Raw genomic sequence first — 25,108 nt, forward strand, 5'->3', positions numbered from 1 at the left:
GAGTGCATACAGTACTGTATATTCAGTGGAGACATGGTAGTGTGGTGGTTGGTAGATTCTCAAACCAGTCAAGCCCTCACAGGGGTCCTCACCCATTTGGTTATTCATATGTGCCTGTTGTGATACAACAATACCTTCAGAACCCTATTTGTAAAGTTGGAATCAGGCATAATTGACATCCTGACAGTTGTATTTTGGGTGTTAAATCTTGCACAACCTGGTGGTAGCAGTCTAGACTAATATAAGAAAGATGAGATCTCAGAAAACATCCGGTAAATCTGTTATTCACCAAAATTGCACCAAAATTTCACCAAGAGCAATGATATGATGTACAAACCTGGTAGGTTTGCGAATATACGTAAGACTCAAAATTTTCTGTATTGGATTATATGATATAATAACTTCATATAACTCATACATTCAGCCTCTGAAGAAGATCCTGCTAGGATCGAAACGTCAGGCCCCTCTTACTTTTACACATTGTCTTTAATACACAGGCTCTTTACTGGATAAGCAGATTGCTAACAGTTTTGTTTTATTTTGATATTAAAACTTGTTAAGATTAACCAAACTGTTGTAATTACAATGATATACTGCGGGGGAATTCAGTCATATTAAAATATTTCAATGGCTTCCTCAAAATAATACAACAGTATATAACCCAATGCAATGTTCTATTTGAAAGCAAGTCTTTGAGTTCAGTCATCACTTTTCATTAATACATTGCTAGTATATTGCTAGTATATTATAGTATATTGCTAGTATATTACTCAATACAAGATTTCAATTGCTCGAACACCCATCCTACACTCTTTCATCAAATGATCTCTTTCTAGCTAGGAAGGAACGAATTAAATCAATTGAGATCATCAACATTTCGTAGTCCAAGATACCTTTCTGTATGAGTAATATCACGTGCATGTAACAAGTCAAAGTGAGAAAAAAAATTCAGAAATATGCCACTATTTGTGTTATCATAACAAACGAAAAACTTAACCAGCCCAAAGTATTGGCCTAAATTGTGATCGGATTTTTAGTATGAAATAGCATTTTAAAAAGTAATCAAATTCAACCCGTAAAACTACTTTAGCATTATTGCCTAAAGGTTTCTGTCGGTGGTATTAAACCCTGATATTAGATATTACAGTTGTGTCAACACAGACCCAGGAATCAGGAAGTATGCCTTGTAAGTTTGGCACATGTCCCATGCAGGAAGTCAGGTATAAATGCTGTTGTACAGTACCATTTAAGAACGGCTTTTAAAAACAGATGTCTGGACGATTGGACATCTCCGTCCAGTGTTACCATCACAACAAGAAAACATCCAGGATGCTTAAGTTTAAAGCGGTTGCTTGTGCATACTCCATTCGGTTCATTGTTCAGTAGGATTGCTGTAATGTGGTTGTCTTGTGAACAGTGTATTTATTTGGTAAAATTTTCATCACTTTACCTGTGAACATGTCACTTACCCCCATCGCACCGATTCTTGTATGCAAGGTAGACCAGCTGATCTGTCCTTTCTGAAATCTCATTGGCTGTTAATAAAATGATAGTTATCCCTTCTGCATGGTGTGACAATAGGAGCTGCAGAGGGTCCACAGAAAAGTTGGGATCCATCAAGTGGAAGGGGGTCTGACTTATCTACTCTGTGAAGACAAGTCAAAACAACCGTGCCCCCCCACCCATGGTAAAGCTAAGGTCATTGATGATATTATCATTATAATAATATTCCTTGGATCTGGTGGTTGTTGAAAATTTCTGTCATTGCTACTTTGTGGATAGAAAATCATTGGGAATATATGTAGGACACAGCAACAATGTTTTGTATTCTGTTTATTATGTTAAATCTTTAGTATTGGTGTATTACATGGTTGTCACATCCAGTTCTAAGAGACCTTATAGCAGGGTGGGGGTGGCAGGGGGCTCTCTACACATTTAAAGCCCAATAGTTTACACATGAGCAGTGCAGTACACTCTATATCATCCTTTTTTCTGCAATCTATACCATCACTTACAGTACCTACAAAGTTCATTTTCAGTTTATTTTCTGTTTCGGACTTTCGTGTAATATTCTATACTTGTTGTAGTATCTCTCCATTGACCGGTGTGCTTAAATTCCTCTTTGATCTCATCCGTAAAATGTTCTATAGATTTAAATCTTTTCTCTCAAGACAATCATTGACATTCACAGCTGTCAACTCACAGACATACCGTATATTCTGAAGTTTGCCCATAAACTCCACTGCCATCTCTCTATCTCTCAAATCTAAGAGCTCTTATTTGTTATCTTTGTCTTGCTGTGAGAACGAAAACAACTCAGATTGAAAAGTTCCTCCCAAAAGCTGCGTGGCAGAACCCATCTGTTTTTTTACTTAAGATAAAGGGTATCAAGTTACCACTTTGACAATCTTGAGAGAGCTCGGTGATAATTGCTAAGAACACCGATCCTTCACTACGTAGAACCCGGTCTGACATCAGAGCAAACTTTGACGATGAAAAGTGCAAGGAAGGACTCTTTTATCAGACACGATATCTACCTGCAACTTCTTCGGGTCGTTTTACAATCCAGGAAATACTAGTTTTGTCATTTAATCTTCCTGTGGGCTGCAGCGTCCCTACTACAAAGGGATTTAATATTCAATAGTACCTGCATGAACTTGTACTGTAGTTCTGTTTTTGACATCATTGAAGGGATCAAATTTGAGCGTTACTTACAGTACTGTCAGCAAAGCCTGTAATATTGCTGTGTAAACACTCAGCACATGTTGTATGCAACATTCATACAGTATTTTTACATATTGAAGTAAAAAGTTGTCTCATTTTAATGACTTCCTGAAGATTTGTTTGTACAGTGGTTTTTGTTTTTAAATCCCTTTGTCTTATTATTTGTTGTAACAAAGGCAAGTTGTTGTGGTTGTTGGAAGGCTAGTCTCTGTTGTGTGCTTTTCTTAATGGTGTGATGTGTGTAGTATATCCTTCAAGGACAGTGAAAGGGCAGCTCATGCTTTTGGAAAATGGAAAGTGCCTCTTTAATATCGTGAAAGTTCATCTGTTCACTTCGATGTCATGACTCTTCTGGATAAAATTATACCGTTGCGGAATTTGCATTCCACCAGAACGAAGAATGACTAGGTACTCACTGCCTCCATGGATCCATAGTTTTGCTTTGTTACGTTGAGTATTAAAGGTTGAGTCTGAACTTCACAGATCAGAAGATAGTTCCATGCTACCGTTTATTATTGATCATAATACAAATAAAGTCATGCTTTAATGATCATCTCCAATAGGCTGGATGGTATACAAGTGTTCCTGATATAGTTGTAAAAGCTCCCCTGGTTAATCTTGTTTTTGATTGAAGCCTAAAGTGTATCGCTGATTCCGTTTTAAAATTGAACCAGGTTGGTTACAAACATAGAAAAGTGGCAGGAGTGTTTTGGAAAGTGGTGTGAGCTTAGGAAACAGTTTGCCAACCAGATCAGCCAATTTTTTTGGTATTCCTTTTGCAAGGAATATTGAGGGTACTCTCAAATCTCTGCCTAGTGAACCTAGAACACAAGCACAGGTATTCATAGAATCTTGGATAGTGTTGTGAATTTGACATGATGTACATTTTCCTTCCTTCCATGATTGTTTTGTGCATGTGTGGAATACTTCAAGTTTGTTGTTAACATATAGCAAACCATTTCAATGGAACACACTGTATAACACTGTCTAAGAAGAGCTGTTTGTCGTTTGGAAATTAATTCAGTGGATATCAGGACATCTAAGCACAGAAGACTTTTTGTTCTTTGAAAGATTTTTATCCCTGATACCAATAATGTCAGCGAGTCTTGGTTTAACAGATCCTCCCATAATTTGATGAAATCTTCTTTACCTAAACAGATGGAGACTTTTGAAGTAGACTTTTCTGACCGTTGAATTGTTTTATGATATCCCAAGTTTGTTGTTATAGAAATAATACCAAGAATTTGAAGTACTTCTAGGGTAGATTCATTCAAATTATCTCTTGTTTGGACTTAGAGCATTACCATGGAGACCGTTGATCCTTAGACTGTCATAAACAAGAATTTGCATTTCATACATGTTCATCTTTGGAAGAAATATATGGTTTTCTTGTTTGACTTGTAAGGTTTATGGAAGGGATTGAATAAAACATGGCTTATGAATGCCACACAGAGACTTATACTGTGGTCTCCATATGCATCTCCTGTAAATTTATATCAACAGGAATTGTGAGAAGGTGACGTTTTCTGAAAGTGAACTCGCAGATTCTAATATTTAAAGTGGAAAACCCACAGACCTACATGCGGCAATTGCTTTGAATTTCGTGATGGTGAATCTTGTGTTTTGTCAAAGGGTTGCTACGGTGATTGTCTAGGTGTTTGTTCCTTGTTTTTTAAAGCTTGTATTTTGTAAAATTCTGAAGGGAGAGAAATAGTAAATAATACATCCAGTTGGGAGATTAATATGGTGAAAAACGTTCAAAATGATGTAATAGTATTTTTGACAATGGATTAACAGTGGTACCCGGTTGGTTGGTGGACTATGGTCTATTGTTTTATGCAAGTCAAGATTATTGTAGATCTCCTAATTACTAAACGATGTCCAAAACAACACCAATGTCTCCTCCGGGGGGCATCAAATCTCTGCTACAAAAATTTGATTCCGGCGATGCATTTAGTCATACGAACCATAGCAGCCAAAGAGATTCCGAACTCGAATTGCTTAGACATTCTGGCCTTGTGAGCAAAGCCAGTTCGTATTTGGAGTCACTTTTGGAAGAGGAGAGAGAACTTTTGGAAAGAGAGGGAATTGGTAGCTTGATTCGGGAGTTATTAAAGAGAAAGAAGTTAGAGGATGGCCAAAATGGGAACCGAAAGGTTGGTATTTTTTTGTTTTCAGTTTTTACTAATTTGATTTTTTTTTAGGTTGGGGGTTGTGTGTTAATCCTCTGTTAATCTTCCCGCCATGAATACAGCATTATTGTACTGTAAGTACTGCAAAACAGAATTCTTGATGTGATATCAAGCTACATGTGGTTTCTTTAGTGCATAAGGGAGGGAGGGAGGGAGGGAGGGAGGGAGGGAGGGAGGGAGGGAGGGAGGGAGGGAGGGAGGGAGGGAGGGAGGGAGGGAGGGAGGGAGGGAGGGAGGGAGGGAGGGAGGGAGGGAGGGAGGGAGGGAGGGAGGGAGGGAGGGAGGGAGGGAGGGAGGGAGGGAGGGAGGGAGGGAGGGAGGGAGGGAGGGAGGGAGGGAGGGAGGGAGGGAGGGAGGGAGGGAGGGAGGGAGGGAGGGAGGGAGGGAGGGAGGGAGGGAGGGAGGGAGGGAGGGAGGGAGGGAGGGAGGGAGGGAGGGAGGGAGGGAGGGAGGGAGGGAGGGAGGGAGGGAGGGAGGGAGGGAGGGAGGGAGGGAGGGAGGGAGGGAGGGAGGGAGGGAGGGAGGGAGGGAGGGAGGGAGGGAGGGAGGGAGGGAGGGAGGGGTGTTACCATAGTCCATTTAACATACAGTAACTCTTCCTATATTTAAGTTTTCTGACCAGCTTAAAATGACTCTTGTGCACAGATCGAAAGAAATGTTGGATGGGATTAAACCGGGTAACAGACCATTGTAAAGTTATAGTTTAATTAACATGAACATGGATGGGTGCAAAGTTCGGATGTTATGACATTTTACTATAAAGAGGAAAGGGGACAAGGGTGTGGGGTTGAAAAGGGCTTGGCATAGAAATCTTTAATAACTTTTAAAAACAGAAAACATACTGCAGTACATTCAAATTATGTTCACACCTTCGTTTTAAACTGTGTTTTCCAAAATATTAATTTGCTTGTGGTACAAGACCTCTTACTATCCATTGATCCACCTAAACCCACCCCTCCCTTCCACCCCTTGCTCCCTAATCCCATTCTCCTTCCCAATGCCATCACCCTCAGTTGACCCTAAAGTCTTCTGTCCATCAGAGCAATTGTCGTGTCATTTGGACTTACTTTTCCACATACAATACATTTCTATAAATTTATCATGATATAACTAAGGCATCCATGCCGAAAATTTCTTTCTGGTGATTCTGAGTATAGTGTGAGGAGTCTTACTGTATTAAGTCAAATATTTCTATTGATCCAAGGACAATGAGGAAGAAGATAATGAACTCCACCTTGTAACGAATATTGATCGTATTCGATGACGGCATCCTGTTATTATAAACTGTGACCATTTCACTTCCATCTTTGCCAGTCCGTAAATTAACTGCACGAACCAAAAACATACGTAAAACATGCTGCATTAAAAGTTTTCTGTACATATCTATATGTGTGTGTGTGTGTGTGTATATAAGTACTAGATTCATTCTGTGAATGGACTGTAGCCTGTCATAGCTACAGTACAACTGTATGTATTAGTAGTACGTAGAACCGTCCTTGTTACTGTGGTGGTTTTCGTTTGTTAGTACAGTCGTATATGTACAACCATACAGCCATATATGTACGTAGTATACAAGTACCTATACTTGACTAATGCAGCCCTGGATGTATAGGATCAAGAGTTACATATCTTTCCTGTGTAAGTACAGCAGTATGATTCAGTTCTTAGTTTATGTTCAATATGTAGCCTTTTTACTGTACTATTTATAAGGAAATAGATCATTTCTTACAAAAGGAAATTGAAAGGTGTTAGTTTGCTTTATAATATCTTTAATGGTCTTATTGAGTAAACTAATATATTAATGAAGTATATAGGTGAAACATATATTACCACAATGCTGTTATTATAGAAAGGAAAAATGACAGATAAATTCTTTTTGTGACTAGATTCTTACAAAACTGTTGCTTACTGTATTTTATAAACCGTATCGTTGCCATCAAAATTTTCATTTGCGGCATCGCCTGCCTTGTTTGATGCATCATCTTGTGGATTCACTTTCTCCTTCTGTACTACTGTAAGTACTCAAGTTTGTACCAAGTGCTCAATTTTGTACCAAGTACAGTACAGCATTGTGTCTGTACTCAGTCTGTAATGAGTACACAGTCTTTACTCATCACTCAAGTTCTGTGTATATTTAAATGTTTCTGCTTGGTGCAATAATCGTTCATTTCCAGAGAGGTGTTTGCCATACTGTTCATGAAAGTGCAGGAACGATCGTGAATGGGTGCCATGTTGATCCCAATCATGATTGTCATAAACCTACAAGCAAGATGCCAACATTTTCATGTCGGTGACCTCAAAATTTATTCTTATTTTGTTCAGAGCTCTAGATATGGGTTTATCCCAGTGTTCCCTCCCCCTGTACCCATAAAGCATTCCGGCTCTCAACGTTAAAAAATGTCCACAAATAACGTTTTGTGTAAAATATGTCAATCGAGGTATGATACAATACTTACAACTTGTAAGTGATGGAAACATAAGATTCTTGCGGTATATATAGGATAGAAAAGAGATCTGGTTATTTGCCTCTTCAAATAGTACAGATGCATTCAATATAATGCGGATTCTTAATATATTATCTGCATATCCAGATATGTACAAAGAAAGCCATGTAGGCCTATACTTGTATATTGATCGATAGAAACATTACAAATGAAAGCGTGCCTGCAAGGTACTGTATATTGCGCACGTCGAACAGCTATGTACAATTTGTTATAGTGTTTTGACTCTAATTGTACATTCCATCATTTAATGCTTCAACGAACAGACTCTTTTTCTATACCAAAACTACTTCATTCCTTCTGCAATAGACAACCGGTAAATAAACTTCATTGTTAAAGGTTTTTAAATGATGCATAGTTGTGTACTGTAGGGTAAAACAGTTGAAGACTGCCTACGAACCACTTACCTGTACTATTGTTACATAAACCCACATTCATCACTTGTTTTACCAATACCAGTATTTCAGGTGGGCCAGTGTAAAGTGGTATATGCTAGATCGATCTAGCCTAGCACTCTTTTGTAATGTAAGCAAATTTAATCTAAGAAAAAGCTATATTTTTGCAGATAAAATTAAAAAGTGCTTCTAAGTATCATCATTTTACATAGATCTAAGCACCTTAGGCACATGAAATTTTTTTTCTTAGACCCCTCCCCAATATGTCCCTGATTCCGGTGATTGTAAAACTGTGGAGTGCAGCACATATATACACACAGGTCAGACTGATCATGATTTACAACCTTTTTGATATGGTTTACACCTGGAAAAAAACTGTTGGTCCAAGTAATTAAATTACAGTTCTTTGTTCTAGATATTACTGTAGGCATGCAAGACTCAGATTTTATTAAATTTTGTCCTAGTGATGATTCTAATGCTTTTAGGTAAAAAGATGGCTGCAGTGTTTTATCGCTGGTGATCCATTAAGGTCTCTTCTACGGCTCTTTTAAAGAAAGTTTGTTATTAATTCGTGGAGCTCTCGCTAAAAACGTTTTGAGATAATACAACCGATTGACCATGAACTACTTCTTAACATCTCTTTAGCAGATCTGCAACTAAATTAGTCTTGTGTTTAATGCTTAATGCAAGTACTTAAAAACACTCAAAAAAATGGATAACAGCGGCCATGTACACAGGTTGTACCAAACTAATCAGCCATATCATAACCTCACCCATCTCACCTCATTTCACCCAATTCTATAATGTTTTATGGGATTTCTCAAATTAATGCATTTTTCTTCTCCTTATTGCCGCAATTACTGCAGACATGCAAAACCCTGTACTTATGAATGGTTGCATAAATGATGAAGAATAGTCATATATACATCTTCTGTGTGTTATCTCTGGTTAATTAAGGAACAGTCATACGGTGTACTGTACGTTATGGATGATCGATGCAGTTATAACTGTATTCTTTGATAAGTGTGCCATTTCTGCCGTGACTGCTCCAGAGATGATCAATGCTTCATGTTTTACAACATGATGATGATGATGATGCAGAGTTGCACATCCCTCATTCCTCTCTCATACCGTCTCTCGTTACGAGAGACAGCGTGCGCTGTTCTAAGATCTTCCTCGTCCTAGCTGTCTTTGTCTCTGACTCTACGTCACGTCTGAAACTGTCGCTGTTTTGAAGTAGGTTCCGCAAAACTGCTAAGTAAGAAATTGATATCGCCATAGTTGTCTATATACCTCATCACCCGGGGAAAAGCCTGTCAGATCTAAAGGTCGTATTTATCTAGTGACATTACTATAATTTCTCATCTCGTGAGCTGGCCGAGGTTGGTTTATATTTTGGCATGTGCAGTACAGTATAGATGGAGGATTGTAGCTTTTTCTTATTATCTCCCGCCATGCTGAGTTGAAAATGACGATGACAAGGTAACCGTCTCTCGTCACCGTAGCGATGTTAAATGCTCTCTAAGTGGACTACAACAGGGTGGATCCGTGGAAGCTGCTAGAAATGAGGAGAATATCATTGTTATCATTTGTGTTCTGTTGTCGTCGTCGTAGGAGTCTGTCTTAATTCAAATGGAGAGAGAGAGACGTGTCACGTCAAAGACGATCTCGGCCGTGTCATGTTACAGCTACTTACCATGTTCTTGTCAAGAACTGTTAGTCGGGGAAATTATTTACAAGCATGGTCGAGGTTTTAACCAGCGACTGGAGGTATTATAACCTAAGTTGTACAATGCCTTAATAATATACTGTATATATGCTATCTTAACAACATAAACAGACAGCAAACTCAAAATTTGTATAAAAATTTCTAATTAAATTTTCATTTCAATTTGATATTGATCATACATTATCTCAGCCATGATTCAAGAGAATGGCCGTATTGTGTGGTGTTGAATTGTTCTCTAAAAATGTCTGTTGTGTTACCGTAGGAACCCGCTTCACGTGAGGTTTGTTAGATAGATCTGTGTACAGTTTACATGTCTCATTATGTAGGGCAATATTATATTTGGATAACTTAGTATGAAAGGCTCACGTGTGTAGAAGCTGTATGAAGGGAATGTTATGCATGGTACAGTATGCGTGTGTGTGTGTGTTGTGATAATACAGTAGAGCTGTATTGTATTGCATTTATTGTGGTGCATTGCAATGTGTAACATAAAGTGTACAGTACAATGTGTATGTGTACATATGTCTTTTATACAGTCATATCATATTCACTTGTTACCTCCAGGGATGCATACACTGTTTGTTGTTTACACATACTGTAGGGTTTAAATTTATCCAGTATCACATTACAAAATGGTTAACTGTGCAAAATGGTCAAACTACTCTGCAAGGTGATTAAAAAATAGGGAGGGGGGGGGAGGGCAGTATCTGGGCAATTTTTTGCATTATTCAAAATTCTCAGAATATCAAAAACCAAGAATGTCTTTTACATTAATTCTAAAGACATGTTAAATTATTAAGTCAATCCAGCTGTTGAATCTTTAGTAGTCCAATAACAGATATTAAAAAGAATATATGTATATATAGAGAAATGTCTCAAATATCAAAATTATTTTGCAAAATTTGTTATGTAACTTGGATACAATATGTTTTCATTTAATATTGATTTGACAGACTCTGTGTATGTTCTTTCTTTGTGAAACTGGATGGAATTCTGATTCATGTTTTAACTTAAGAGAGGAAAGCTGTTTAGAAAAACTATTAGAATCAGTTTACAGCTCAGTGAGAAGCCTGTATACTTAATGTACAGTATTCTGTAGAAACATTGGTAATAGTTAACACTATGTAATATGTGTCTGACATTTCAATCCTAGGAGGATGATGGATCCTCTTCAAAGGCAAACTTGTGTTTTAATTAACTGTCATTTATTAATTGTGCACAGAGATCCGTACAGTATGTTCATGAATCACTATTGTACAGTATGTAGTGTGTACACACACCATATAGTATGTATACCTAATATATACAATTAACAATGAACTCATGTGGTGAATTAAGAAGAAGATAATGATGAATTCCCTAGTTATCTAAGTAATTTGTTTCGATAGTTTTAAAGCCTTTTATTTTGATAGGAGTCAGTTATTTCCTGTTTTCTTGCAAAACACATCTGTCAGAGCATGGAGGTCTGTTTTTACCTCCATGGTCAGAGTTAGGAAGCTACAGTACTCTGACATACATAGTTTCATTCCTAAAATGTCATTTCTCAGTGCCTTACAGTAAGTCATTAACAATCCCTGAAGCAATCAGATTTTGAGGTGTATTTAATTGTTTCAGCAGAAGATAAGGTTGGAGAAGCATATATACTGTATGTTAGACGGATGGGTATGCATGCACAGCAATACATTGACTGTTTACATCAAACTTGGTATGAGCTAGTGCACATGGTTGTAGTAGTAACCAGCACCTGTTGATATGAAATAGCTAGTCAGAATTATGTAAATGATGCATACCTTTAATAGCTTGCTAATTTTGTTGTATAATGCTTACAAATTACATCAACAATACTTCTGATAGACTTGTTTTGCTACAAGTTTTTTTTATTTATTTTTTATTTTTTTATTTATATTTATATTTTTTTGTTTTTTGTTTTGTTTTGCTACAAGTTGCTGTCATAATTGAAATATACATGTTTCTGAATTCTGTAATTTGTATTTTCTGTAATTTGTATTTTCTGAATTCTGTAATTTGTGATGGGTGATAGGTCAAAGGGTCACAACCCTTTTGGTGGGTGGGTGGGTGGGGGGGGGGATTGGAAGGGGGACCATCTCAACAGCTTTATAAACTTGATGAACATATAACCTTTTTCTTTAATCTAGGTACTGATATTAAATGTTGATAAAATGTATTTAGGCTTGTTACATCTTGTAAAAAGGTCTTGTCATAGTTTACAAATAACGCACGAACAGTCTTCATAAATGTGGGCACCATAACCACCTGATGTTATATTAGGCATATCATGTTGGGTTACCACATTGGACGGTCTTGATAGCATTCTGTGACGGCCGCCTTTCGATATCAGCCATATTCCTCTGAATCGCCACATTCGACAAGATTTCATACCGTATGCCACATATGGACATGATGCCAAATCGGTTATATATCAGGTATAGCGAGCTGGATGCTGTGTTATAGCAGTAAGTCTGTTATATAGATAGACCTAATGACAAGTGTCGGAGCAGGTGAAAATAATAATAACATTCGTTTTCTGTTTCTTTACTTCTATCACAAGGTTCAAGAGGAGAAAGCAGCGCTAGTGAAGAGAGGCCTGGAACAGGACACAGTACTAGCCAGGAGGGAACGAGAGAATGAAGAGACCAATAACCTCATATCACTGTTAAGATCTGACCTGGATAGGATCGGCAATGAAAGGTATTTACCGCTAAACGAATACTTATCAGCCATTCCCTGGCTCAACAAAGACAACTGATCCTTGTCTTTTCTTTGATAACAAATCTATTATCCCCCGCAGGACCTCTAGCGAGGTTGATCAGGGGTTAAACTTCTTTATTACTACTTGGAAACAAACACTGTCCAGTTGACGGGTGGGGGTGGGGGGTCTTGTGGTACGAGTACAATAGCATGAGTACACGTAAAAGGAGAATACCCCCTTGGTATGAATACGAGTAGATAAGTTTGCACTAGTTCCTATGCTAATATTCAAAATGGCCCCAGATATTAGTGCAAGTACATATCCACTAGGATGAGTATAGTTAGCTTCATGATAGAATATGAGTACAAGTATGGACTCACTACTAGCCGGGAGAGGGGTGGGAGTGGGGGATGGGAGTGGGGGATGGGGATGTGCAAATGCTGTTAGTCTTTTCTATACTCGCTGCCCATACTGACCTTTAGCTTAAGAAATAGTGGCCAAAGGAGGAAACAACAATGTCAACATGTATCCTCTCGCAGAATATGTAGCTCGGAATATATATTCATCTTTGTGACTTTATCACAAAACATACTTCACTGTAGTGTTAGAGCTGATGTTATATGCATCTAGCTGCAATTGGAAGCCAGTTCTTTTACGAGCCCTAAGTGTACAGTTTACTGTTCTATCATGATGACACAGTCCTGTAAAATGCAAATATGTTACATCTTTATTACATTTTAATGACATATGTCTGATTATCTGCTGAATGCTCCCTTTCCAGTACCTTCTTTGATAGACTATGGCTTTCATATGAAATATATAAACCTTGTTAGATTTACACTAGTAACTTGAAATCACCCACAATGGTAAGAGACATCGCCAGGTTGGGTTGCCTTGGCAACGTCCTGTTAAGTTGATTTCTAAGAATTAATGTAGCCATCACTGATTAAATGTTGAATTTAGATATTGTACATGTAAATGGCATTAGAAAAGTCACACTGGAACAGTGATGGGGCATTTGGGCATCACTTTGAAATGTGATGGTAAATTAATTTTGGGCATCACTTTGAAATGTGATGGGTATTTTGGGCATCAAATGTGATTGTAATTTTGGGCATCACTTTGAAATGTGATGGGTATTTTGGGCATCAAATGTGATTGTAATTTTGGGCATCACTTTGAAATGTGATGGTAATTTTGGGCATCACTTTGAAATGTGATGGGTATTTTGGCATCACTTGAAAAAGTGATGGGTACTTTAATAAGGGAGTCACTTTAAAATGTGATGGGTAGTTTGGAAGATTGAAACATCTCATACTGTACTTGTAGGTCAAAATGAATGGATTGTTTTTTTTTCTTCTCTCCCTTCATTGTTTTGCATTTTAGGGAAAATCTGCAGCAAACGAATAACCACCTCTTGCAAGTCTTGTCACAAGCTGTGAAATCAGTAATTGCGACAGAAGACACCATTAACAAGAAGTTATCTCACGTGGAGGGCAGGAGGAAGAGCAGTCCTTCAGAGGAGGCACAAGAGGGTCACAGAGGGGTTCAGGAAGGTGCAGTGGGAGGTGGTAAGTTTGAACACACTGTCATTATATCTGTTTGTCTACAGTATGATATATATATTTTCCACAATTTTGTTGTTTCATTTCTCATAAGTTTATTTATCTTCATCAACTGAATGATCACAGTAGGCTCAGAATGTCATTCACAGAACTAGATGGTAATCGACTACATAAAATAATTTATTACATCTGTGGCTCTTAAAAAGCTTTGCTCTAAGTGAAGGATTTGCTATATCATCATAAATATGAGTGGCTTGCAAAATAATCTGCTCTTACATTGTGATTGATACTGGAATGATTTTGAAATAAATGTCATTCTTTTCTCTCCCCCCCCCCCTCGCATGATTAAGGTGATGTTAATGATGTCGGTCCAAACACAAGTCTATTGTCTAACATGAGTGATGAAGGCTTGGAGCTGTCCCAACAGCTAGCTGAGAGTATGTTTGCAGGCCCTGACCTGGATTCAGATGGGGAGGAACTCATCACAAGTAAGTAGTAGTTTCTGCCCTAAGTAAGTATGTAATGTAATGTGTAATGTAATGTAAATAAAATCTTATTTAGCTCACTACGCGCAATGCATCTGTGCGCTTTACAAACAATCTAGAATATACAATGACATAAAACAGTAAATATATAAAACAGTAAATACATATACCATATATACAGTAAATACAGGAATATGAGATCGAAAAACGATTAAAAGCATTGGTGAAGAGTAAAGCGATAAAACAGATTTACTACAAAATCTACAATTTTATCTACAATTTTTTGTAAGTTACATAGGTAGGTCATTAGTATGTAAGTTACATATTAGTTACATAGGTAGGTTATTAGTATGTAAATACATATTAGTTAATTAGGTAGGTTATTAGTATGTATGTATTAGTACATATTTGTTACAAAGGTAGGTTATTAGTATGTTAGTTACATATTAGTTACATAGGTAGGTTATTGGTAAGTAAGTACATATTAGTTACATAGGTAGGTTATTAGTATGTTAGTTACATATTAGTTACATAGGTAGGTTATTGGTAAGTAAGTACATATTAGTTACATAGGTAGGTTATTAGTATGTAAATATTGTAAGTATTTAACTACTAAGTAGTAGGTGTGTATGTAATGTAAGTAAGTAGGTATCTAAGTAACTACTAGTAGTTACATGTATTTTCCTACTCATTCAGTAGGTGTGTATTTAAAGTAAGTAGGTGTATAAGTAACTACTAGTAGGTACATGTATTTACCTACTCATTCAGTAGGTTTGTATGCAACGTAAGTAGGTATATAAGTAACTACTAGTAGTTACATGTATTTACCTACTCATTATGTACAGTAGGTGTGTACTGTATGTAAAGTAAGTATGTATATAAGTAAGTACTAGTAGTTACATGTATTTACCTATTCATTTAAGTAGGTGTGTATGCAACGTAAGTAGGTATAACAGTAACTACTAGTACTAGTTACATGTATTTACCTACTCATTAAGTAGGTGTGTATGTAAAGTAAGTAGGTGTATAAGTAAGTGCTAGTAGTTACATGTATTTACGTACTCATTCAGTAGATGTGTATGCAACGTAAGAAGGTATATAAGTAACTAAGTAGTTACATGTATTTACCTACTCATTAAGTAGGTGTGTATGCAACGTAAGTAGGTATATAAAGTAAGAACTAGTAGGCCTTTTCATTCATTTGATGAAAATGTCAATCGTACGTTTGTTTTTGATCAATATCACAAAAAGTATTAGCTCTACGCTAGATGAGTCTGTGAGATGAATCTGTGAGATCTCAGCAAAGCAACATGTCATTTATCAGGAGAGTGAATGGGGAATCTGAAATTTTGATGTGCCGTTTTTCATAGTGCTTTGAACACATTGTCAGAATTATAGTTTGTTGTACAATCGGTATGAAAATTCTAAACTGCACCACCTTGCTTTTAAATTTCACTCATATGTGCCATCAGTGCCTTCCCTTCCCTCTCCCCTCCCCTCCCCCTCCCCCCTACCCCCACCTTGTCTATTGATGGCTCATAAGATCATGGCTCTTGTCAATACTATGTCAAACCTTACTACAGGGTTGGGGTTAATTTGGTACACTGTATAAACCACAGGAGTATTTCCATATATATTTTGTGTTTTTCTTACATGATTAAATGATGCTTTCTGATAAAAGCGAATTACCTATGAATTTAGGAAGTGTTATAGAAATGCTGTTACAATTGTAATACAACTGTGATACAACTGGTCAATTATAATGACTCACCTTGTTAGACCTTTCCACAATTCTGCGACCACTTTCGTCTCCTTATTCAGATGCAAATAATAGATTACAGGCATCCATTGACAGTCTGTTAGAGAGGATGACTGGGTTGTCAGGACTAGAGGAACCAATTCAGACATCGCGGTCAGAATTACAACAGACATCTCCCACCGATGAGGCAGACTCACATCTTAGAGCTGAAACTGAAAGGTTGGAGGAGAGGTTGGAGGAGGAATCTACTGAGAGGCAGAGACTAACTGCTGAATTAGATAGAACTCAAGGTGAGAGTTTGTGACTCTAACCCCTCCCCCCTCCCCCTCTTATGCTGAGTCTTTGCATCCCTTGTGACACTTTACACCCCTGACAGGGGGATCTCCCACCCTTTGGGCAAGTTAACTGTTAGCTCTCATGTGATAGGATAAATGAATAATGACAGTTTACAAACACCTCAATGTTAAAAGAGAGAGAATTTGCAAACTGGAAAACCCACAAGCCCCACTCTTTACTGCATGACTGCAGACTAAAGGTCAGCATCAATATATGGTAATTACTATACTGTATACTATACCTAATTACGACCAGCCACAAAATATAAGCGAAATTCATAACACATTCACCTAAATAACAAACCATCCTAATTAACTACCATGAGGAAGACATATATTTGTTTAAGCCCTCTTTGCCATTGCAAGGTTTGGGCTGCAAAATTTGGAGCCCACAGTTCGTTGTGTAATATATGCAAATTATGCCTATATGTAGTTCCTACATGTCAATAAACTTGAACATTGAAGAACCCCAGATCAGGAAAGAGAAACTGTAAAAGTTACAGCAGACCCACCTACATGGTACTATCATTAATAATTCATGTATTGGTCATAATATGTAGTGATAGGTGATAATATGTGAATATTCATAGCTCATTTGCATAATTTTAGCAATATGTGATATTTTGTGTTTTTCCTTGACTGGAACATCAATTATTCCCATTTTTTTTTATATTTCTGTTAGTTGCGACCAGTATAAGACATTGTAACCATCTATACTTCCAAAATATACTATTCATTTGAAAAACATGAGGTATATTGCAGTACAACAAATGAAGCTGTATATAGGCAAGGGAAGGTATATAGGCTAAGGTTCAGGCACTAAATTAGCAACTTGCAATACTTGACACGGAGTAACATGCTGAGATCCTTTGTATCTATATCTTACTTTGGGGAAAGTCCCTGGAATCTGAGTAGAAAGTACTGATGGATGTTAAAATCCCTTCTAGCCTACGTTAATGTTCCATTTTAAGGCTATGAAGCTTCGGCTGAGTAGTGGGGCATGGTGTAGGTGACATTATCCTATCACAGATATTCAAGTAGCGGAAAACATGCAAATGTGTTCTGCTCACTCAATAGGGCTTAATCTGCAAGTAGCATTTTGACAGAAAGTATCATTTTGACAGAAAAGCACCAGTAAGATAAGATGTGTGAAAATTTGAACTCCAAACATGGGCTTAGAGCAATTAAATTTGTCTTATTGTAGCACATTTAAAACATATTGAAAGAAAAGGAAACAATAGTTTTGTGAAGAAACTGAATAATACCAGAAGAAATTTTGTTAACATATGTTTTCTATTTTGCAATAAGTTCTTTATCAAACTTCTCTCACAGTGCCCATCCAGTAAATTCCTCCTCATGCCCCTTCCCATACTAACCCCCCCCCCTCCCATTCTCATCCCATCCCACTGATGATGATTATCTATATATCAAGACAAATGGATATTTTAACCACAAAAGTTATACTTTCAATTCTGTTTAAGTAATTAAAACCTAATCTAAGCTGCACAATTTTGTGGACATTTTAAGCATCTTTTGGTTTTTATGATTTGTTTAGGTTTACTTCAAGGAATGCACGCCCAGACAGATGAACTGGAGCAGTCTCTGCAAGCCTCGGAACAGAAACAGTTACAAGTCATCATGGATCTGGAGACCGCTCGGAACGCTAAGATAGCCGCAGAGGCCGAATGTCAGAAACTCAGGCAGCAACAGAACCAACTCATTGAAAAACTGGATGGGAAAGAAAGAGGTGGGAAGTTTTGTTACTAACCCATGGGGTTGGGGGAGGGGAGTCGGGGAGGAAGGGTCTGTTTCTTTTAATCTGTGATGTTGGGAGCACCTTAACCAAAACCTTGTTTACATTCACATTGAAAATTGGTTTTGATATGAAATCATTTATGAAATTTAATCTGGCATTTTCATGTCAAATGATGTTGACATGAAATGCCAGATTGATTTTCAGTTTTTTTTCCCATAAATGTGAGAGGGGGGGTCCCCACCCACCCCCTCCCCATCACCCCTATGTTACCCCTGCTCGCAAATTTTCCTGTTTTGTTTTGTCGTGTTTTCTCTCTTGGTTTAATGAATATCACAACTTTCATATTTTTTTTTTTATTTTCTAGTAAAATACCACACTACAATTATTATAAATATTGAATATTTACACCAGTGTACAACACCGAGTTATTAAAAGTCACATTTATTTGAAGGTTGAGTCAGGTTATTCGTTATTCATTATTCATTCATATATTGATATAACACAAACCAAAACGTTCTCCATTGCCATTTCTTCCCGAACTCAATGAATATTTACATTTCAAAACTGGCTTTTCATGTTTTTTTATTATTACTTTCTTCCCTATTTTTTAATTTTTTTATTTGATTCAGATTTGGCGAACGAAGTCGCCCATCTTAACCAGGAAAATACCTCGCTAAAGAAAGAAATTGACGATCTCCTCCAACAAACCAAGAAAGATCGAGAGAGTTACAAGAACCAGATCGAACTGGTGGAGTCCTCGGTCGAGGAACAGCTGGCTAAACTGGAGAAGGAGATTGAAGACAAAAACCTGGAGGTAGAAGACTTGCAAGACCAGAGATTGGCAGCTGATAAGTTGCTCAAGGCTAACAAACAGTTTTTGCAGGTAAAAATGGAGAGATTGAGCTGAGAGAGCCTGTATTTCATGGGGAGGGGGGGGGGTTAGGGGAGGGAAGAGGGGTTTATTAAGAGAGAGATATATGCTAGAGAATGTATATATATATATATATATATATATATATAATATATATATATATATATATACAGTACCGTTCACATTAAATCGGCCGTGGCATCGTGTATCGTGATGCCCTTATCTTGTTCTATCGTTTTCTATCGTGAAACCTGACTACTGTAAATTTTTTGTACACGCTACCACGATATAACGATATACCACGATCACACGCTATATCGTGATACCAAGCCTTCACGATAGCAAACATGACTGCTACATTCACGCTAACACGTTATATCGTGAGATCGTGATTTCAAGCTGAGCGCATCACAATTTGTAACTTCGTTTGGGCTTTGGGTTTTTATTACTCACGATATTTCGTTAAGTCGTAATATCGTGTATCATGAAGTTCCTACTCTACTGTGCGAAAATCGATCTTTACAGGAGTTCCGCCTTGAGAACTTTTTGATGTCAGTTCACAACTTTACACGTTTAACTTTTTATTTAACAACAGTAACGTTACGTACGGATAGCGACTTTTCTGTTACTAGTAGTGTTAGTTGTAGATTTTATGTTCCACGTTACTTTGAATAGTTGGCAACATTTTGAAGAATAATAAAGTACTAGTAAGCCTTTCTTGTGTTAAGTTTTTATATAATTTATCGTTGGTTCGAACAGAATGAAAAGGGAAAAAAATTCCACCCAACAACTTTGAAGCAGTGCCGGTTAAAAACAAAACATCTTCATCGTCCGCGCAAGGGGCCTCCCTTTTCCTGATTCCCGAGTCTCTATTCGGATTCAAGAAATCTAACTAACCTTAAAAATTATTTTGTTAAGGTTGCCACATATTCCAAACTAGTATTAGCGCATGAAAAGAAGAAAAACGTCAGCCTGTTTTTTTTTCAGATCTCAGTACGAGAAACATGTATTTTATTTGGATAATAGAAAAACTTTCTTTAATGTGGTTAATTAATATTTTCCTACCCTAGCTATATTTGATAAAACCTTCATTAAAACCGACTTTTTAGAAAATGGATTTTGAAGCTCAGTCAACAATTTAAAAAATGCTTACCTTTAAATACTGGCGTCAAAAAATACATTTCGTATTTATTCCAATAAAGATCCACAAAGGATAAAAATGCGAAGAACAGCTTACTAAATAGAATTGAAACTGCATGTACAGTACATGGTCATTTTAAGTATCCAAATACTATACAAAGAGATCGAGTTCACCGAAATACCCCTTTTCCCTACCACCTGAGGAAAAGCGTCTTTTATTAATTATAGTACCATACAGTACTTTACATTTGATACAAAAGTAACATCTACAACTTCCCAAAATTTGTATGTGTCACAATAGGTTAAGTTTTAACCGCACAGTACCATTAATAATTTGCATATTACATCAAAAGTTACACTCGGGCGTCCAGATGGCGGGAAAATGTACAATCATGTACAATTTGTTGTGTCGTTCCCACGGTGCAATGAACTTGGGCAAGTTGCCAAGTTCGAATGTCGTTGACCTACTTATGTTCCGTAAACAATGTCAATGGGAATTATGTGTGTAAAAACTTGTGTTTTCCACGTGTTATATATATATAGAAGTTTTACGTAAGCGGAGTGAATTTCGGGGCGGCTCGTTGATTGTGAGGAAGCACTTATCTAAGCATCAATATTTGTGAAATATATCGTACGGTTTTGCTTCACAAAATATTTTTGACTAGTAATTTCTCAATGTATTAAGAAGGGTGACATACCCTATGTTCCGACGTCTCTATGTTCCGACGTCTCTTTTAAGTTCCGACAATTTTTTGAACCCAATTTTTTTTGTTAGACCCAAATTCTGTCTGACTAATTTTTTTGGGGATTCAATTTTTTCGGACCCAATTTTTTTGGGGACTCATTTTTTTTTACCCAAATTTTGTCTGGCTTAAGTTATTTTTTTTGGGGGGGACTCAATTTTTTTGGACCCAAATTTTCTTTGTGGAATCAATTTTGTTAGACCCAAATTTTGTCTCACTAACTATTTATTGGGGGGGGACTCAATTTTTTCGGACCCGATTTTTTTGGGGGGACTCATTCTTTTTGGACCCAAATTTTTTCCGGCCTATTTTTTTTTGGGGGGGGGGACTCAATTTTATTTGAACCCAATTTTTTTTTTGTGGAATCAACTTTTTGGACCCACAATTTTTCTGACCTGATTTGTTTGGGGGGACTAATTTTTTTCGGACGCGCCAATTTTTATTTACGAAACAAAAAATAAAAGGGCCCAAAGTTTTTTTATGACCTAAATAGTGCTTGTCCGAAAAAAAATTGGTCATAAAAATTTTTAGAGTAAAAACAATTTGTGTCATCAAAATATTTTGGTCCAAAAAATTATGGGTCTTAAAAAAAATTGGTCCGAACTCCGAAAACATATTGGTCAAAAATATTGGTCAAAAGAACTTCAGAGTCAAAAACAATTGTCGGAACGTAGACACGCCGGAACCCATAAAATATACTGGGACTACCCCTAATCATTGCATTTTGGGCGAATGTGTATTTAACTACGTTACATGATGCTTAAACACATGTTTGAACAAAATGAAAAATTCAAGTATTACCACATAAATATTCAAAAAATATACTTTTGTTGCAAAGTATGAAGGATTTGGTGAAACCAAACATGTCTGGACTTGTTTGAAAATTCTACGTGGTTCGTGATCAACTTGACCGTCTAGTATTTTCAGAAAGTAAGGTTGCTACAGTACCATACAAAACTGTCCGGCCAAAAGCAATTAAATGACTTTATGACATTTAAATAAAAAAAAGCTTCTAACAGAAGTTATGACCAATTTTGTATAATTTTTAATGTGCGCGTCAATACGGGTTGCCATCAGGATCATATCGATTACTGATGCTATGCAAAAGAAACTGCTTATTTGAGCATATCATATGGTGCGGAAAAACATTCTTCAAGCAAACAATTTTCTCGAAAATCTTGCAAAATTCGATCGTGAAAACAATGTTCAAACATACTAAAGTATGCCCACCTATGCATCCCGGACGGTGAAAAAGCTACTGTAGGCCTATATTCAGCGTTACAATGCATATTAACCCTATCGTAACATTTGGGACGATTTGCTAGTACAATTAAAGCCTAGGCTGATATTCTTGCATACAAGAAGTTCAGAACGAATGTTTTGTTCGAACTGAAAATATTTTGCGACCGCTATTTTTTTTTAAAGAAGGGGTTTGTATGAAGGAGTTTGGATGAGTAGGCCTACAGTGTGTTCATTAGGCCTATCGTACTAGTTTTGCGATTATGAAACTTGTATGTCGATTGACACTTAATTTTGGTGACACATCGAACTTTTTGATCAGAATTTGCAATAAATCTATTGCACATTGCGTTGAATTGATGATTTCATCTACTGCGGGAAGAAGCCTACCCCAATTCTTTCAAATCACGATGAAACGATCGATCGTTCTGCAACGTGATTCACGCTATAACGATAACATTACGATAGTCTACAGTGCCAGTGAAATGATGCACACACTATCACGATATTACGACCACGATGCGACGCACGATATCACGTTAGGTACTTGCTATAGGCGTAATGGAAACGATATCACGATAGACTCCTCGAGTCTCCTCATATTTTGTCACGATACACGATGCCACGGCCGATTTTATGTGAGCGGTACTGTACATTTATATATTTTTTTTTATCTTTTTTTTTTTTTTTTCATGCCAATCCTTTTCAACTAACTGATATAAAAATATGATTAATGGAAAACTGACTGGGGAATCATAAAAATAATATAGACATGAAGTGAGTGAAGCAATGTTTAGCTAGAATGGGATTTGAACCAGTGACTATATAAATACAAGCCCTGTGCTCTAGCGACTGTGCTAACAATCGCATTTTATAGTCAGTGACGATTACTTGATGTAGCAATTTCTTTGCTGATGGGTGCATATTATGTGACCAGAGGTCACATTACATAATCTGCCTTACCTTCCCCCTGGTGTGCTGGAAAGAAGCCACATGATGCCTGATGTATCAATCAATGTAGCTCCATAGACAGTTATTTTTCATTAGTCATTCTTTTTGCCCATGGGTACTGTGGACACATTTGTGGATGGAATAAATAATTCTTTGATTGCATTTTACACCTTGATACAGCAACAAAGTGCCGAGCGAGAACAAGAGCGCGATGAATTCCAGAGAGAAATCCGAAGGCTGGAGGAACTGTCTGGGAAAGACAAACCCAATAACTTTGAAGAAGAGGATATAAGAAGAGAGGTATGCTAATTCAGAGACAATAGACCTTTGTTTTCATATCTACTAACAATGCCCATTTTTGGGTTTTGGTGGGGGAGGGGATGGGCAAGGGGAAGTGGCAAGGATAAGGGGCAGGAGTCTGTTGGTAGACCACAAATGACCATTGAAAGTAGTTGTGCCTGTTTTTTGAGGGTTTGTTACTTTTTTCCTGAAAATAAAGAAAATTAACAAATCAGAAGCCAAAACTTTTTCTTCCAAAAGAATGGATCAGCTGAAAATATTACCAAACATTGGCTCATGAAATTTGTATAACCCGGGTTAAAAAAAATGCTTTATGCCTCAAGGTATCCCTCTGCCATTATTTGTGAAGCTAAATGTTTAATTTTGGTTCATTTTGTAATGTTTTTACAGCTGCAAGATACTAAAGAAGATCTGAAAGCAGTCAAAGAGGATTGTGAAGCTTTGTCCAATCAAAACCAAGAATTAGAAACGGAAGTCATTTTGAAGGATGAAACAGTGCATGAACTCACCCAGCAGGTACAAGATCCTAATAAATACAGTTTTAATTGCATTGTAGTAGACCATGATCACACTGTACAATGAACCAAAACGATATTTACCATCATTCAAATAATAAAAATATTCATTTTTATATGAAACCATGAAATGTTTCCTTTTTTATCTAAAATGGAAAATATCATGTTAGCTCTGAAATATGAACTATGAAATTACTTTTGATATTTTTTAGATTCTTACATTTTTTTTGTTTTGTTATCCTTACAGGGTGTTGGGGGGGGGGGATAGTCTTGTAAAATAAACACACCAGGATTGTTCATCTGCTTTTATGAAAGCTAATTTCACACACATTATTCTTTTACAAGTGTTGTTTGCATTTACATTTATGACATTATGTCTGCTAGTTTGAAAAAAAAATTTATTACAAAAAGGAAGCTACAGTTGTATTTACAAATCTTCTTCCTTTTCTGCACAGATTAAGGAACTTGAAAGGATCCAAGAGGAAAATAAAGAGATCGTGGAACCCCTGAGAGCAGAGAGAGGCAGCTTAGAGAAAGAGCTGGTCGAGTTGAGGAAACTCGAGGAAGAGTTGACTCACGAGAAGGACGCCCTCCATAAACAGTGCAGCGACCAGTTACTTCAGATATCGGCGCTGCAGTCCAAGCTGGACGCGCACAAACACGGTCTGGACGAGACGAGGCAGATGTCAGCCTTCGAGGAAGATGAAGATGAGGGGAAGTCACTCGCATCCGTTACTCTGATGCAGCAACTGGAACAGGAGAGAGAGGCATTGGAACGAAAGGACATGGAGGTAATATGTTGTACTTAATCTACTGTCGAAATGACCTGAAAATTGTTGTGTGTTTGGTCGTGGGATTGCAAATATGTCACCCGAAATCTGATTCTGCTAGTTGTTACTCATGGAAATGAATTTCAGCTCCTTAGCTCAGACCTATAGCAGCCAGACTATTTCGCACCTGGGCGGAGTCTGCTTTGCATATGAAATTCAGGCCAAAATCATTGCTTTCATCAACTCAAATCAAATCAAAAGGAATTTAAGCCCTGGTCGACCTCGCGAGATCCTATGGGGGATAAGTTTGTTTTTATAGAATAGACACTTTTTTTTTTTTTTTTTTTTTTTCTTTTGATGAAGCTACTCAGTTTTTATCTACTGCAGTCAGTTTGGTTTGGAAGAAATCGTCCTTGCATCTTTACCAA

The 25,108-nt window shown here is 37.1% G+C and overlaps 1 protein-coding gene across 1 annotated transcript in view; it reads left to right on the forward strand.

The window, feature by feature from the left end:
• The window catches only part of LOC139958766 (uncharacterized), an 89,684-nt gene that overhangs the window by 39,949 nt on the left and 24,627 nt on the right, over positions 1-25,108 (forward strand). The window contains 9 exon segments of the mRNA XM_071956096.1: positions 12,111-12,250; positions 13,638-13,822; positions 14,167-14,304; positions 16,123-16,350; positions 17,951-18,142; positions 18,781-19,034; positions 23,276-23,395; positions 23,786-23,911; positions 24,366-24,701. Of these exon segments, the coding sequence (XP_071812197.1) occupies positions 12,111-12,250; positions 13,638-13,822; positions 14,167-14,304; positions 16,123-16,350; positions 17,951-18,142; positions 18,781-19,034; positions 23,276-23,395; positions 23,786-23,911; positions 24,366-24,701 (1,719 nt within the window).

Source organism: Apostichopus japonicus, chromosome 18 (assembly GCF_037975245.1).
Source record: "Apostichopus japonicus isolate 1M-3 chromosome 18, ASM3797524v1, whole genome shotgun sequence".
NCBI classification, from domain to species: Eukaryota; Metazoa; Echinodermata; class Holothuroidea; order Aspidochirotida; family Stichopodidae; genus Apostichopus; species Apostichopus japonicus.